Source organism: Scomber scombrus, chromosome 19, assembly GCF_963691925.1.
Source record: "Scomber scombrus chromosome 19, fScoSco1.1, whole genome shotgun sequence".
Lineage (NCBI taxonomy): Eukaryota > Metazoa > Chordata > Actinopteri > Scombriformes > Scombridae > Scomber > Scomber scombrus.
Genome location: NC_084988.1, coordinates 23,488,406 through 23,506,663, shown reverse-complemented (window position 1 = coordinate 23,506,663; position 18,258 = coordinate 23,488,406). Strand labels below are relative to the sequence as shown.

Sequence of the window (18,258 nt, the reverse complement as noted above, 5' to 3'; positions counted from 1 at the left end):
AGCTTCAGATGTTTTACAGAGTAACAGCACGTGTCTATAGGCAGATTATGAACTGTTTTTATAGGGGTGTCTTTGCGCTATATTTAAATTTTGAATGATGTCACTATAAGAAAAATACTCTATCTGTGCGGTCTGTGCAATCTAATCTGATAATAGACATTTAATATGTGACAAAATGTTTAACTAATGCAATGGATGAATAAACAACCTCTGATGATGTAGTTTTTCCCTTTTACATATCATTTGAGTTTTAGGCTTGCAGCACAGCAGGTTGTTCATTAATCATTGGTGGTTTGATCTGTGTCTCCCTGTATGAATGAGGCAACAAGACACACACATTAAAGCTCTTTGGATAAAAAAAGTGCTTCATGAATGCCGGTCTATTAATGAGACATGACTGGATAAATGGTCATTCTGAGGAATGTAACAGCCTGTGGAACATGCTCAAGAAAATCAACTGCAAAAAATTGAGATTATAGCAAAGCAAGAAAAACCACAAACTACAGTACTAAACTGAAAGAAAGAAAAAAAGACATTAGAATGTGTCAATAATATGATCAAAAACACTTTTATTAAATGTTTATTTTACATGAAATATACAGTTTTGTTTAGAATTCATATACAAACTTTTACAAACATGAATAATTTAATCATAAAAAAAGACAACTAAAACATAACCATACTGGAGTTTTACACAATGGAGCAACATTAAGAGGAAAATGGGTAGGACAATGGGTTAAAGAGACTTAACCTGCTCTTAGTTAATCTTAAGATATGCTTGAAATTCAGTCTAGACCAAGTACCATGGCTGCATAAAAATGCTGCACCAACACATGCAGGAAAACCAGTGAAAATGACGGAGAGGAACGTACAGAAAACAGGTGGCTCTGTGTCAAAATACCAAAAAAAAACAGGAGAAAAATAAAAACACCCAGTGTGAAAAAAACATCACCTTTTCAGTGAGTCGTTGCAAAGTACATTCAACAGATGTTATATTGTACTGTATGTACTGCATACCCTCTGCTTTGCAGTGGATTTAAGGCATTTTTACTTCCTAGCAGTCATCTATAAGGCAGAGTTAGGAGTTAGGATGGTTTGGTCCCTGTGTTCACATAAAAAAAAAAAAAACTACAAACATGGAGACTGTATTTACAGTATATTTAGATTGAACTGTATGTGGCTTAAATTTTGAGACTGGTTTGAAATTCAAAGTAAGCCCTGTGTGACAGTGCGATCGCTGCCACCTTAATATTAAAAGTAACACTGGTTCACGTTTTTGTGCAAGTTAACGTGTGCAAAAGGCGCACGGTGTGGAGCAGGGATTGGTCAAAATGAGACTGTGAAAAGCAACGGACATGAAATTGAATCCCCTCAAGTTTACAGTTTTGTTCTCAAATGCTACGAGAGGGGAAAATACTATAAAAAGGACTGAAAGCACCAATACCGCTAAACCTCGCCTCATAACCGAAGCCTACGTCAAGAAAGCATTGATCTTTTGCAGGTTAACCTTGGCTGACTGTCGTAAGCGGTACTTCAGTCATCCATGCCAGTGCGAGCCCCCAAAGGCAAACACGAGTAGCAAGGCCGTGTCCTGAGAGGAGCTGTATTTGTGGCTACTGGTGGGCTTTCAGCCAATATTTACATGGCAAATACAATGATGTGAAAGGGTGCTAAAGAGACAAAAAAAAGGGGAAAGAATATTGTTGCTATAAAATGTTTGTTCCCATTATTCACTGCTATGGTAGAGGGCCAAAAACAGAGGTTGACAGTTGACGTGCTGTCAGCAGCAAAACACAACAATAAAAAGTGTGTGTTCAAGAAAACCGGTTTGAGTGTATACTAAGAGGTGTCTGTGTCACAGTGGGAGGATCATTGCAAACCAGATTTTTTTTTTTTTTTTTCTCAAAGCAGTCAAGAAAAAAAGGCTGGGAACAGAGTTATACAAAAAAGGACAAATATCTCCAGTTTGAATTTCTCCTTGGCTGCATGTTCGTATTTTTGCCATAAATGCTTCTCTGTTTATAAAAGTAAATGACTTTCTTTTCCAAGTTTCCTTTCAGTTAGTTGTGGGTCTCCACATGTCGCCTATGCATCACTGATGACCTCTAGTGCAGTCACAATTCTATTGCTTACAGTCAAAACAAACAGCAATCTCAGACACAACAAGTTATCAAGGACTTCACAAAAAGAAAAATGAAATACCAAAAGAAAAAAAGAAAAAGAAAAGGGAGAATTGTCTCTTAACCTCCTTCAGACAATGTTTGGCTCAGGTTCTAAAAGACAATCTGCACTGGAATGGACTTTACACTGTCCTCATTTGGTGGAATTGTGCAATGGGAGACATAAAAACCCATGTAGCCAATGAATAAAAAGCTACCATGTCCTTCATTTTAATAAATATTATAAAAACACCAATATGGTGAATATGTATAGAAGAAACTATGTGAAATTAAAACCATTTCCACATATCATTTCTTATTAGCCTATGAGTAAAAAAACAAGCTCTCACAGAAAATAGTTATTGGTTTGGGCATATTACAATGAATGCGTGGCATATAGTTTTTAAAACCGTATAAAAAGGCATAAATAGAGCAGATGTTAAATACTCCATATTCATCAAGATCCAGGTCATTTGTTCCAAGAGTTTACAGAAAGCTCAACCTTTCACATTAGCCAAAATCATGTGGCTTTTTTCATTTTTCCACCAAGAACAGAACATTCATTTGAAATTTGATCGGGCTTTGCAGTCTTTCATCATCGGACCCCCAGCAGTGCAATAGTACTTCTGATGTCCTTTCAAACGGTTCACATTAGAAATGCATTTACTTCAATAATAACGCAGTCAACAACAGTAGATCAATGTGTGTTGACTGCACAGTTCAAAACCCTATTATCTCAAGATTCTGTATTGTCTTCTTTTGCATACTCCTCTACGAGTTTCTCATAGGAGTGACCGTGTTCTGAACCTTCACTGGTGAACACAGACCCTTCAGATTCAGAGCACTGCTCCTCCTTGGAGTTTGTTTCAATGTTTTCATCACATGTAGTGATGGATAGTTTTGCTTTCGAATCATCATCATCGTCATCATCATCGTCGTCCTCCTCCTCCAGGTTATTGCTAAGAAAGTTCTCCTCGTCAATGAAAGTAATATTTGCATTTTGGAAGGTTAGAGGATGGTAATCCTTGGAGTCCCATGCCCTTCGACCACCTCCTCCACATTCTCCCCCTCCTCCATTCTCTGGGTCGACATCCTTGTCAAGCTGGTTCTCAAACATTGGGTCCTGGTCAAGATCTAGGTCCACCTCTACATGGTCCTCTGTTAGCAGCAAACCATTGTCTGAGCCCAGGAGGTAGTTCTTGGACTTTGAAAAGGCAACAGTGACACGGTCACTGAAACTATAGCGTCTCTTTTGACGCGGCGAGCGGTCCAGACTGAGGATGGTGTGGCCGTTAAACATGGGAGCATCATTACAACTCTTAGAGCGAGACATGTCTTTGGATTTACTGACTGCGTTGCCATTGCTACCATTGTTTCTACCGTCTTTTTTAGTGCCAATCTGCTTAATCAAGTCATTGTAGCCTTCCTGCTTCTTGGACAGGAAGCTGAAGATGTTGACGTCATTTGGAGTCGGGGGCAAACGAAGGGCAGCTTTGTGAGACTCTTTGTAATGCCGGAGCTCGTCCAGAGATAGTTTACGCAGCTTGCGGCGTTTCTTCAGTGCCTTGTGGGCCTCAATCACCATACGCACTTTCCAGTTGAAGAACAAAGAAAGCCATGCCAGCCCCAGATAAATCCACACTTCCACAAAGTAACGGTACAGAGTAGGGTATTCTTTATTTGGTTCCACACCTGCAAGGACAAAGAAAAGTATAAAAGTATAATTAAACCAGGCCATAACTTTGGATGATTTGATAACAAAATGATAAACCACAATCTTCCTGTTATCTGTGTATATTGCATTATACATTATTGCTCAACTGCCTTTTATATGTGATGCATTCAAGATAATCAGGGATATTTATGCTTTAACTACAGGGTTCCTGGCAACATAAAACAAGAGTATTTATTTCCGAGCTTACCTGCAACCAAGTCCCCAAAACCAATTGTAGTCAAGGTGACAAATGAGAAGTATAAGCCTTCGATGTATGTCCAACCCTCTTGGGACATGAATACAAAAGGTGGAAGGACTAAATGGACCAGCACACCCCAGAGAAGAAAAATAGCTGTGCAGGTAAATTGAGCTTTTCTCTGGAAAAGAAAAAAAAAGACGACATTACTTCAGGTGAGGGGTTTCGTAATACCATAGAGAGATGCAAATGCTTTTCCCAGACATGGAAAAAAGCCCATATCATCTTACCAGTGAAAATCCTTTCTTGGTTAGAAACTGGCCCAGGTGCTTGGCTCTGCCACCAAAGAACTTTCCTAGTTCACTGATCCAGGTAAGACACAAAGGCACTCCAAACAGACCATAGAAGATGCAAAATACACGGCCTGCTGACGTTTTGGGGGCAATGTTCCCATATCCTTTAAAAAGGAAAAGTGTAAACAGAGTGGTGAGTTAAATGAACGGCAGAGACAACCATTTAATGCAACATACCTATCTTATTAGATAACCAAATTAGCAAGACTAACTTTGAGAGACTTGGAAATGCTAATGACAGGTTGAGCAATATAAAAAACATGTTTTAATGGAACACACTAAAAACAGAGTAGCTAAATTGTTGACTTCAAGAAAGTTTGTCCAACCGTGCATGACAGGTCTACCCAACAGCTCAGTTCTAACATTACTTAGCAACAGTCAAGATTCAGAAAAAAAGTTTACATCTATAAAAAATTGCATATTTTTCTATCATGCCACTGCTAAACCTCCACAAAGTGCTTACCGATAGTGGTGATAACAGTTGCTGCGAAGATAACAGCATTTGGCCAGTTCCAGTTGTTGAAGGGCTTTTTACCGGTTATGGTGACCCCCTGGCCGGCAGCCTCGGACACGACCTGAGGACAAATAAGATCAAAGAACACAACTGAGCAAAGGCTGGAATTCATCTTAAAAGAGAAATAAATACAGAAATGCATGAATGCTAATGTCAATTCAACAGTTTATAAGAGTCCGATGTTGTTGAGCAAAAGGAAGACAGGAAGTTTGTTGTGTGTAAGCTCCATTTCTTCCACCGCATCCTTCCTGTGATATGTTGATGGTATCTCCAGCACTACTGATGAGCTGAAACGACACTCAGGCACCCAAGAGAATTGCCTTTAACCCCAGGGCTTTATAGTTCCAACCTCTGCTTACTTTGGTAGGGAAACAGGAAGGCAAGTGCCGCATACCTAAACAGCTATTTCATAATCGCATGATGATGCATGGATTTAAAAGGACCAGGTGGTTCTCCAGTGGTTGCACGGAATGTGTACCATGCAAAGAGTTGTTCATGACAGGTATTCTGCGCTTAATCTACATGCTGTATTTCTTTTTCTGTACACCTTAAGCATCGGATACATTAGCTCACTCTTGCAGGGAAGCGTTGGTGTCGAAATACAGAGGATACAGAAAATGCTTAATCAATCATTTCCAACCATATGTGTGCTTGATCGGCCACAACAGAAACTGAATTCCCCCTCTTGGGTATTCGCAAACACCCGGCAATGTGTGCTGGGACACATTTAAGAACGAAAAACCAAAGTTTTTCTTTCTTAAAATGTGCTTGAAGGGGGAAATGTGCAGGGGTTGGCAAAATTCATTTGAGCCCTTAAGTACTGGAAGATGCTTGGTTCTCTAATAATAACAGGTTTGTGACAGTTCTGCTCTGTAATTACCAGCGCAAGGGGAGGCTATTCTTTTGTCTGCTGAAACAACACAGTGCCTCCGTTGGGCTTTGAGATGACAGCAGTGATGACAAAGTTTGTTCGATCCATGACTAGAAATTAAAGAGGCAAAACCTCACTCAAGTGGACGACTGTCCTGCTTACGCACTTTCACATTTGCCAGTTCTCCTGACAGACCACAGCATCTGTAACGACTGCCTACATTTACATCCATGGGGAACCTTGTTTTAAGCCTTGCTCAGGCTAAACTCTTATTCGGCTTAAGCTGATAAAAATTGTATATCCCTATTGACGTGAAGAACATTAGACGAAATGTACCTCTAGCTCCAAACACGTTTGAACAACTGGGGGACACACTAGTTAAACAAGAGACACAGTACCACAGTAGTCTGAAACCAATACCAGGTTACCTTGGTAACTGAATAAAGAACAGAAACCTCCCATAGAAAAAAGGGTAAAGAACATCACATGTACTGCAAGTTTTGAGAGCGCCACCCACCAACAATGTAGGTTAAAGTAGAGGAAAGTGATGAGGCATTTGAAAAAGCACAGCTGCAAAAGCAGGTACTCAAAAATGCACATGACATACATTGGTAAATTACCCAAACCTCTTCCTCTAAATATGAAAGGTTGTCTTAATAGGTATGACTGCTTAACAGCTTGAGGCCTTTGAGGTTTGCCTGCCACTAAGATTACATAAAGAAAGTGACAAATATTATGTTTGTGTGTCATGTATGTGGTCTGTGTGTGCATGCATTCAGCTCTGCATCGTCTTCTAAACTCATGAGGGTGATTTGCACATGTTCACAGTCTGTCTGCCGGATAAAAAGTGCTGAAGTTTGAGACGCACAAAACGCTGATTCACAACAATACAATGAGGGCAGAGTGCAAGCTAAATCACGAGAGTCAGCTGAATGGAGGACGAGGAATATAACCTTTGAAACTAAAGTTTTAGAGGTCAAAATGTCCATTTGTTGATGCAAATCTTCGAAAATCCTTCGTTGATGCCATTTAACCGTCTTGACCATCGCATGCTCAAAACTAGGAAAGGAGAAAGTTTGATTCTTGTACACGAGGCACGAACCAATGAAAAGATGGTATCCATGCACTGACTACAGGCTTAGCGATGCACAAGGTTCTTAAAAGGTGAAAGGGTCAGCCACTGGTCAACTCATGGTCGCCAGAGGTCATAAATGACCCTGAGAACAAGGGGGAAAAAGCACAAGCACCGGGGGAGGAAGATAAATAGACACTTTGTGTAAGACTGAGCCCAAACCAGCTCAGGAGGATGTTGTTAGACTGGCCTTTTTTTTTTTGTTTAAGGGCTTCTTCACATGCCTGACTGCTGGACAATTTACAAAAAATGGACTGCATGAAATGGAATGTTGTAGAAGAGGTAATTAGTCTATAACACAGGGGGGGGAAAATAAACATGACCCAGTGGAAACACAAACAACATTTATTCTTCTGTAAATGTTGAATTTAGTTATGGAAAATAAAATAAAAAACACAAAACAAGCAAGCTCTGTAAATAGTTATAAATCTGTCCAGATGATCACCTGAATGGCATTTGGCCAAGTGGCACACCTAGGGCACGGAATGAGGAAAATATCTGCTGATGAACTTCATACTGGTACATGTCATAGGAGGAAGTGAATAGAAATATATGTGCCAAGGAAAATTAAACCTGCAACCTCTTACACTGAAGCAGTGTCATTTAAGGCTACGGCTGGTACAGACACAACTTAACAGAATGTCGCCAACGCTTTAAAAACACATTTTATGCTACAAATTCGACGCTGTCATCTGCAAATTTGCAATAAACAAAAAACATTGTAGTAAAAGACGACGCCAAGCGGGATGACTCATTTCAAATTTCTGCAGGATCTGTGGAAATTATCTATTGGATGTTTGATACTTTTTGAAACAAACAATTAGAGCAATAAGTTTTGACTAGCTCTATATCCAAAATAAAGGGTTCCACTGTTTATTTTTTTAACTACGCCGCAGACAAAGTTGTGAAAAAAAGCTTGGCATGAGATATGCTGACTCGCACTGATATTACAGTACGATGCCATAAAAAAGTAGCCAAACCATATCCCCATGACCAACGCTGAGGCTGGCCCACACACTTCAAAGCAAAAAAGGACTGACTTTTTTTTTTTTTCTCTCTTTCTTTCTTTTCTAAAACTGAAAATATTGCCAAACTGCAGGCTTAGCAATCTACTACTGCCACACGCTGATAACCAGGGGGACAGTAAAAGCCACAATGACAAACTCCAACTGTTATCAGGACAGCCGGTGGCCCAGCATACCATTCCAGTCCCTAGGTATTTTTCCACTTCCAGTATATGAACACAGTGCAGCCAAGGAGCAGCTGCTTGTGGGCAGGATTGACCCCAACCACAAACAATGAAGTCACTCAAGCTCTTCTATGTCATTGTGTATTGATTCCTGATACAGACGTGAATGTGTTGCACAGGGGTGGACTTTACCATTAGGTAAGGTAGGCTACTGCTTAGGGCCCACCCAACTACTATAGCTTTACTATGATATTTAGATATAAAATATAAAAATATGTAATTATTCTAAGTCAATGTACCCTGAAAGTGCTTACAAAAAGGTCCTCAGAGTATATAAAAACACGTCAATTTGAGACACCCCCCCAACCACACACTCTACAGATGAACAAACTTTTCCATCGCTTTGGAGACGCTGCGACCACCACATTGACTCATTTGTTAGTGGATGGGAACATCAACCCTTTCCCCCCAATCCCCTCATGAAAACACACAAAGAGAATGATGATAACATAAGAAAACACAGAGTCGACTAGTAGCCTATAAGAAAAGAAAACTGAGATGATGGAAGAAGTCACAATAATAGAACAACTCCATTACAAGCCATAGCCCTGCATTTAAAAGTTCTAAAGTTTTATTATGTTACTTGTTTTATTATTATTATTATTATTATTATTATTATTATCATTACTGCTATAATCAACATTTTATTGTCAGTTCGAATGTTGTATAGGTCAAGCGCTGGGTTTAATCTATAATGATGCATCATATTTTTTCAGTTGATATATTTTGTATCCAAATTCTAGTGGAGAATAAATATAAAAGTAGCATAAGGAGTATAATATTCAAGTAACCGACCTCACTAGAGAAATCATCAACTTCTTTAAATGGCATGTATTAAAAAGTAACCACTTCTCATTTTACTGCATTTATCTAATAGCTTTTTGCTGATTATTTTACAGATTCTACACAATATAAATATGTGATTAACAAATTAAATATGATGCTTTATTTTAGCTTTAACTATGCTTAAAATGAGCTCCAACTTAAAACAGACTTCTGCACTCTTACATTTTAAGAATGCAGGACCTTTAACACACTATGTTTATTGTGGTTTTAATCATTTAAATTTTTGAGTAGGATATTCCGTCTTCCACTGCCAGCACCAACATTCTTAATAAGTCAAAAGGGTGAAAATAAGGCATGTAGGAGGCCCCAATGCCTGAGTCTGCCTAGGGCCACCTAAATCATTAAATCCGCCCCTGGCTTTTCAAACAATGCATCCAGAGAAACAATGCTGAGATTTTTACTGTCTGCACCAATCAAAGATCTGCCACAGAGCGTGGGGGGGGAAACTTTGCAATCTGGATGGAAAATCTGAAGCGGTGTGGGACGCAAGTTTGTGTGCCATTTATTCCAAAGCATCGGCCAATCATATCTTTACAAAATAACAGAAGAATCTGATGTTGATTAAGACAAATGTACAGGCTACCGTGTCCAATTTACTGCTTTTTCTGGATTTGATAAAGACATTAAAAGAAGAAGGGTTGGGGGGGGCGAGCAAACATTTCCAGACAGTGAAAGGATTCTCACATCTGTTCGGCACAGCATTATACCATTAACAGATTTGTGAGCGTCTGCTTTAAACAAGGCTGGTAATATTGCATGTGATGGGTGAGACTTGCTTCATTAACGCCACACATGGGGATTTTTCCTTCGTCTTTTTTTTTTTCATTTGCCGACTTTATTAACATTTAAATTAAACCCTAGTATACATCAATGACTTATTACAAGTTAAGAGCTCAATTGAAGCTTAAATTGAGCTTGTCGCAGGTTCATTGCGGATGGGAGCGCCCCTTCTGAACAGTCTGTATTGGTGTGCTTACATTCTCAATTTATCCTGAGGCTGTGCCTGTGTCTAAAGTTAAAATAAATGAGGCGTACAAGGCTATAAAGACATTTCTGTCTCTTTAATTGCCTACACCTAAACTCATGACATTCACATCCATTGCCACCTTCCAGGACTTCATTGTAATGTCATTCTTTTTTTGCGCTTTTTTAAAAAAAAAAAAAAAAAAAAAAAGGGGGAAGAAAGACTTTGCTATTTCAAGCCGGTGGCCGCTCAACAGCACCCTGGGCACATGACAAAGTAAGCTAGCGCCGAAAACAGTGTGCTACTTCATTTTATCTGCGCTTTTTCATTCTGACCGGAGGCCATGTTTCACTTTAAGCATGTGACAGCAATGTATTGATAAACACATTGGCAGGGTTTTTTGCAAACTCCTGATTTGGCCACACAAAACGTGATCTTCAGGTCATGTGCAGCATGGACTACCCTAACCTACCCCAGCTCCACAGTTTGCATCACTGGGTGCAGTTGATTCATTGCAAAGGGGGAAGCTCTGGAGCCTAATATTCAGAGTTGGAAAAAAGAAGAAAAAAGAAAAAAAAAAAAAAAAAAGGCAAAAATAATTGTCAAATATTACAAACATCTCTTCTTTTTTTCTTTAACAAAAAAAACTGAAACACATGGATATTGACTTTTCTTTAAAGAATTTGAATATTTTCCTCCGTTTGTCACTGACACACAGCACTTTATGCAACTCTAATGACATCTCATGCTGTGTGTGTGCTGCATGAGTTCAGGGTTTTACAGCGCGTTATATGACGGAAAAAAAACATGTTTTGGAGATGATTTGATCAAGTAAACTGCTCATATTTATTGCTGACTGACCTAATTTAATGTTACAATTACATTTAGCTTTATATGCATTATATTGGTTTAGAATAACATCCCATGAGATTTGATAGCAATAAAAAGTGTGTGATATATGCGTCTTTCTTTTAGATTCTCATCGTTTTTATTGGTTAAGAGATTATTATTATCTGAAGTATAATTATAGTGGCACGGTGGTGTAGTCGTTAACGCTGTCGCCTCACAGCAAAGAGGGTTGTGGGTGTGACGCCACTGGACAGTTGGGGGACCGTGGGTTCTCTGGCTCCCTCCCACACACTAAAAACATGAAGGTTATGTGAACTGGTGACCCTACATTGCCTGTAGGTGTGAATGTGTGTGTGACTGGTTGTCTGTCTCTATACTGTATATTTGCCTTGTGACTGACTGAGGTCACCCAATGTCAGTTAAAATTGCCTGCAGCTCTCAAGCCACCCTTTAGATGATAAGTGGTAAAGAAAATGTATGAAATGTAATTTATGCAACTATTTTTCTAATGGTAAAGATACAATTTAGGACTTTTCCCCTCTTAAATGCATCTAAATGTAAAGTTTTGGGGCTACTTAACTGGTGAGCACCAAAGACAAAGACTAATAAAATTATAGCACACTTCACATATAGCTATACATACAGTAGGGTCTAAAAAGTCTGGTGGTCTCAGACTCATGGACCCTACTGTGCATGTATTCAAGTATAGCCTGGGGTAAACTTTATGACGCCTCCTCCCGACTTCACGCTAAACACAACGCGCCGCTCACACACTGCAACCAGGACGCTCTGAATGTTGACTTCTTATTCGCAGGAGAGATAATGTGGAGAAAAACTCCACCCCCCCCCCCCCCCCCCCCCTCGTCCCCCTCCTCTTCCCAGCTGAACGTTTATAACAGCTTCTCAAGAGGCAACATTGATGGGCCATAAAATCCAATCTGTAAACTGTGACCACTTCAAGGGTCCTATAGTTAATAGTAAACTCCTTGTTAATAAAACAGGGAGGACTAACTTTTACGAGTGTGTCGCCTTCTCTTATTAAGCCTGCTTATATATTTTTTTAATTGTTAACAAGTTGTGCAAAGTTTCCACAATGGAAATCTACTAGAATCTTTGTTCCTGACACAAATGAGGTTGATAAAAGGGAACTAAAGGGGCGATATACTGTTACTGTATATGTTGGTTTTATATACTGACTCCAGGGCCTCCTGCAGCAGGTGTCCTGGCAAACACCAACAGAGGAAAAACACTGGTAGGCCTCACGTGTGATGATAACAACAGTGCAACACAACACACTATAACTCGGGAAAGGGTTAAGATGTCAGACGTGAGATTAAATGTTGTCTTTTCAAAAGAATCATTCTATTGTATTTGCTTTTGTTTTCACTTTAACAGCCTCAAGAAGTGAAACCGAAATGACCGCTGATTCAGCAGTGGTACTGAAACAACATCCAAAAAAAAAAAAAGGTACATTTCCAAAATGTCTTAACCATAATGTCCCACCCCCGAAGCAGATTTGGCTATTGCAGGGATTTGGTGTTACAGAAACGGGGGTTGGGGGGGTTCATGGGCACAAAAAGGAGAAGCAGAAGGAAGCAGAAGGAGGGGGATGGTGGGGGGGATAATAAATCTCCCTAAAACTGATGTGGGCCCAAAAAAGGGGGCACAGGTTGAGACATGTTTCTGGTCATGCTTGCAAGTGTTAAAAAAAAGGGGGGGGAACACAACCAGGCATTGCAATAATGTTTGAAACACTGTCGGGTGTTATTAGTGCAGAAAAGAAAAGTATTCCTCTGATATGGAATGCTGCATATACACCAGTGCGAACACATAAATCAAGTCTTTTCTGCGCTCTTCTTCTACTTTATCTTGTCTCAAACACCTCAGACAAATGGAAAAAAAAAAAAAAAAAAATCAAGGTCAAAAAAGCTTCAACATTTCGAGGAAGTCTGCAAACAACATGACATGAGGCGAACACCTGTGAAATCACAGGCGTGTTGACTTACTAGATGTGTTCATTGAGCCTGTGCCGACAGACGGTGAAAACCACAAAGGTCAATGGCACCAGTTTCACCGCTGGTTGCAGAATTGCCGTTTTGGACACGAAAAACTGGCAATGGAACAACATGTACTGCTGATTTTTTATGGGGCTTGAGGGTTACAGATTGCCCCCTTCCACACCCGCCATCATAATCAGCCTACACCCAGACAGACTGACTATCAGGTTTACAACAGAAAAGTCATTAAAAGTAGGTTATAAAACACTTATCATAATTAAGAGAGAACACAGGGATCCCACCAAAAGATAACATCAGATAATATGGTGGAACTGGTTAAATGTCTAAGACAACTTCAGGCCTTCGGGCTGGTAGAGTAGACTGTTAAGTGTGTCTGTTGTTGACCCACAAAGATGAACAGTAGAGGCTGACAACATCTCATACCAGCTGAGGCTCATTAAGCACTCATGTGTCACAGAAAAACTGCAGAGCAATACATATAAACAGTTGGAAATCATCTCATCTTAAACATATGAGGAATTCAAAATTGTTGGAGAAGTGACAGTAGTTTTTTTTTGTCCATACCTCTAAAATTCGATCCAAATCATCTTCAGTCAGACAGGGATAGTCCTTTAGTATTTTAGCCTTCTGGAAACTATATTGCTTTTCAGCCAGCTTCCAATTGGGTTCCTCCAGAACTTGAAAAATTGCTGCCCCAATGGACAGGTAAAAAATAATGGCAGAAGTCAACAAGGGGCCTTTATCTACCATACTTCTGTGCAATGACTCAAACTTGGAGAGCGCGGGACAGGGGGGGGGGGGGTAAAAAGAGACAAGAGAGGTGGGGGTAGACAACAACAGGAGCCGATGTTATGCTGGAGTCATTCTCTGCAAGTATTTTGCTTTCCAAAATGTTTCTTCTTTCGCGCGAGGGCTTTGAAAAAAATGGATGGAGCGTGCCGCAGATGACAACATTGGGCTCGAGACACGACCGCGTAAAAGTAGTCATAAAGCGCGTGGGACCGTTGCTGCAAGTATATAGTGTTCTCTCCACGTGCGCAGCCGGAGAAGTAGTGGCTGCTAAAGTAGTGAGAGTGAAGAGGGGGAGTGGAGAGAGAGAGGAGCACCCAAGATCCGCCCAGAAGAAGAGCAACCCAAAAGAAAAGCAAAGGAGGAGGTGAGGAGGAGGAGGAGGAGGGGGGGTCACCTACCCTACAAGCTGCGGTTAAGTCTTTTTTTTTTTTTTTTTTTTTTACTACAGGTGTAACATTGTCGAGATAAGACACTCTATAGTACATGTAACACTTCACAAAGTAAGTAGTGGTCAGTCTTTCCTGCCACTATTAAACAAAACAGCCTATAATTCATTTAATATAATTTCTAAAAGGTTGACATGATGATGAGGTTGATTTATTTATTTATTTATTAAGCTTTTTATTTTATTTTATAGCTTCATTAATCAATAGTTTTAACAGTGTAAGCATTAACACAGAATTACACTTCATTCTAGAAAATGCATGTATCAAAATGAGGAGAATCGAAGATCATTAAAATGACTTTAAAATCAAATAATAATATATGTACACTCACTGGCCTCTTTATTAGGTACACCTGTGTAATCTAATGTAATCCAATACAACAACTCTGCTATAAATTCTACATTTATGATGTTTTTGTTAACATTGTTAGAAAGGTGATAATTCTACTTTATGTTTATTATTGAGGTCATGGTTATTACTTTTTTGACATGTTCAAAAACTGGGAAAAAAAAGAAGTAGAATTTATAGCAGAGCTGTTGTATTGGATTGAATTAGATCGCACAGGTGTACCTAATGAAATGGCCGGTGACTGTATTTTCTATATTCTATGTGTGTATTTTTAATGCTGTCAATTTAATTTCCTTTTTCTTTCATTTTCTTGAGTTTCTTTCTTATTGGTGAATTTATAATTCATTTTCCTATGTTCTACTCTAATTTAAAGTGGCTATATATTTAAATCTTTGGAATTTTCTTTCAGGAACTTTATGATTTACCATTGTTACTCCCTTCAATGAAAGTCTGGCTTAATGGAAAAGTTCCAGGTTCCATAGAGTGCAGATATCAAGTTTTAGTGCCATCAATTGCATTGATCTGCAGCCTCAAAACCCTCCAACCTGATTGACTCTAATTGATTTTTCTTGTTGTTTCTTGTTATCAGCTGTGAGGATGTGAGAATGGACACACAATGACGTCAGCAGTGCCACTGTATCTGCCTATTCCAGCATATAGGCTCCATGTTATATAGGTTAATCTGCCTGCAAATAGTGAGAGTTTATATGCAATGAAAAGCTTATCACTTCAAAGATTGCCAGCACAGGAAATGCAGTAAACTGGTATTTATACTGTAAATATCAGTCACTCAAGACATTCTCCACACATCCGAGAACCTGTTTGAAATGTCAACTAACCAGGCGTGGCCTAAATGTCTCTTTAGGGTGTATCGGAAGATTGTGCTCATCAATATGCAGCAATCTTGTAAATGAAGAAGTGGAGTGGTGGTAAGTTGTAGAAGGGCTTTATTAAAGTTAACCTCTGTCAACTTCCAGACCTCGACTGCTCCGATGTTTGCTCAAGTGATGCATTCTGTTGTCTCTGTCCATGATGCGAGGAGCAAAGATCAAACAAATATATTGATTGGTGTTCGAGTACAGCCATAGCTCTTCAGGCACGAATGACCGTTCATGTAAATGGAAGCTCAGAGCCGGGCAATGTTAGTAATTTGCATTAGTTTGCATTAGAAGAAAAGGAAAAAAAAACATTGATTTACACTCCCAAAAATCACTGCTGTCATAAGACCTTACTGTAGTTGTGGTATAACAGTGTAAGCTGTGTGAGAAAATTCATGGCATGCAAGACAACAATATATTGCATCATGATCACTTGTGTTCAATTTGCCCAAGGCCCTTTTTTCCAGTGTGGTTGTACATGTGTGTGTGTGTGTGTTTTGTGTGTATTTTTTTTATTATTATCTTATGCTCCTGCAGTGAACGTACAAGTTAAGTCAAAGTTAAACTCTGGTGCATGTTTAGGAAATTGCACTCCCACACATTTATCTTGCACTTCACTTCCTTCATGATAAGTTAACATAACATCTTTTTTTTTTTTTTTTTTTTACAGTGTAAAGTCCTCCCTGTCATAACAAATGGGTGATGTAATTTGTAATTATCTTCAAGACAAATATTTGCATCGCCTATGTTCAGAATGCATGTGGAACTGTATAAAAGCCAACGTTTTTGTTTCACAGCGACAAGTTGCGGCTAGTGAAATTAAACCCACTTTGCAGGTTGCGGTAATGCAAGTGTTAACCTGTTCTTTTATCAGAGCGGAGGAATGAAAGAGGTGAAAGCATGCTTAGATTTTGTTTGTCCTTTATTCGGATGTCTCGATGCAAAAAAACCCCACCAAAAAACAAAAACAAAAAACCACCTTCATTATGCCAAAAGAACACCTTTCACATTACATTTTTAGTGAGTCAGAAGTAGCCTACATGAACCTGCCAGCACAGTTTAACTAATTGTACACACAAGATCTTCTTTCATTAAACTATTTAGGTTCGCTTCAAAACAATAATTGTGTTCATGACAAGATCCTCCTTTCATGTTTCTGCAGGCTGCGCCGGCTTTTCGGGACCCGTCCGACCGCCTCCCGAACAAGTAATTAAAGATCATCAGTCATAATCTAGCATGATACACAAGGGGCTTGAAACCAAAGCCTGTAACACAGTCTATAGACACAAAGAAGATGTTTTATACTAAGTCATTCACATTCATTTACAGTTTTTTGCCAGTTTTGCAGAGCTTGAATTTTACATTTTATGTTTCACTCCAGGTCCTTGCAGTTTTAACGCAGTTCGACGAAGATCATTTCCACCTAAGGTGTGACTCGAATGATGTGCATATATGTCAGACTTGTGAAAACATGCAGATATGATAAGACAGCAACAGTGTTATCAAAAAGGGGGAAAGTAGAAAAATGACAATTTACACCTTTTCTTGTTTAGGGTCATCTGCAGAACCATATATTTACACCACGTCTACTAAAACGTCTGTCCAATACTGTGATGAAACATAACTGCTGGCTTAATTATGTTCACAGGCAAGATTTTTTATTTTTTATTTAATGAATGAATGAATGAAATGTTACATTTATCAAATGCTGCACTCACCACAAGCACTATTGCAAGACTGAATACTTTGGCAGCTATTTCCCCTATTTCCAGTTTTTATACAAACCTAAGCAAACCACCTGCCAGCCTCATCTAACCTTCGGTATGAAAGCGAATATTGTAACATAAACAGATTTTTCTTTAAAAAATGCTTTTAGGGAATTGTGCAAAAGCATGCACTTTTGAAATGTGTGTGTTGGCAGGCAGATCTGCGGCTGTCTTTGTAGTGGGGACAGAGATCAGAGATGAGCAGTGAGACAGATCAGCATGTTAAACAATATCCTGGCGTACACAAGTTCTTGCATAACAGTCATGCCTCTTTTAGTAGTATAAACACCCAGTGATAAATTGACCTTCTTTTACCTATAGGATGAATTCACAACATTAGGGAAAACAGTGAAAAAGTTATGAAATGACTCTCGTTCACTTTGCCAAGTCATTATTTTGGTTTATGATAATATTTTATCTTGCCTTTCATAGATCAGAAAGAAAAACATTCCAAGTGGTCACATGCTGTTGTGCAGTTTCTGCCATGTGAAGCAGATGTACATCACTTAGCAATCTTAAGGAGTATACTAAGTTTTGTTTGTTCACATGTCGCTAAAAAAAGTGCAGAGAAAGAACACAGCCTGCCTGATTCTGACGTCACTATTGTTTTTTCCATAAATCTACAGCGATCAGTCTTTCATAGTCAAAGTCACCTCATTGGTCCCTTTGGGTTGTCACTTGTGTGTTACGTACAGCCGAACATCGGCAGATATTCGTAGATATCGCATACAGGAGAGCTGGTGAAAAAGGCTGTCATGGTGGTCTGGTGAAAAGTCCTTTGGGATCCAAGGGGACTTCCGGAGTTTCAGGCAGGCTAGATTAGACAACCGGAAGAGGCACATCAGATAAAGCAGTATCCACTTTGGATGCATTAACACATGTTTCATTTAGTGAGGAAAAGTCACAAATGAGGACATCCTTGGGAAAAAAAAAAAAAAAAAAATTGTGGAAACCCCCCAACCTGCTGCATAAATAGTGTCCTTGACTTTTTTACCCAGACACTGAAATCTGCATCAGACAAGGATGATCACAACAACACAATTACTCTAATGTTCAAGTCTTGTGGAAAAAAATGATTTTGATCAAAGCCAAAGTCATTTTCTCATTATTATCTCATTTTCTCTTTTTGGCATCACTGCTTTATTTGTTGCGTGTTGATTTTC

The 18,258-nt window shown here is 39.2% G+C and overlaps 1 protein-coding gene across 1 annotated transcript; it reads right to left on the bottom strand.

Annotated features, from left to right (window-relative positions):
• Positions 1–873: 873 nt before the first annotated feature.
• On the bottom strand, positions 874–14,015 carry kcnk5a (potassium channel, subfamily K, member 5a). Its single transcript, XM_062439827.1, has 5 exons — positions 13,430–14,015; positions 4,886–4,997; positions 4,360–4,526; positions 4,082–4,250; positions 874–3,851 (listed from the first exon to the last, which is right to left on the bottom strand). The coding sequence occupies exons 1-5, from the start codon at positions 13,613–13,615 to the stop codon at positions 2,896–2,898; spliced, it is 1,590 nt and encodes a 529-aa protein (XP_062295811.1). The 5' UTR covers positions 13,616–14,015; the 3' UTR covers positions 874–2,895.
• Between the last annotated feature and the right edge of the window lie 4,243 nt (positions 14,016–18,258).

Excerpts from the sequence above, each read along its gene's own strand:
- kcnk5a (XM_062439827.1), bottom strand. The coding sequence starts at position 13,615 with ATGGTAGATAAAGGCCCCTTGTTGACTTCTGCCATTATTTTTTACCTG. Across the intron at positions 4,998-13,429 it reads ATTTGGATCGAATTTTAGAG|GTCGTGTCCGAGGCTGCCGG; the intron begins GTATGGACAAAA and ends ATTTGTCCTCAG. Across the intron at positions 3,852-4,081 it reads TTTTGGGGACTTGGTTGCAG|GTGTGGAACCAAATAAAGAA; the intron begins GTAAGCTCGGAA and ends TTGTCCTTGCAG.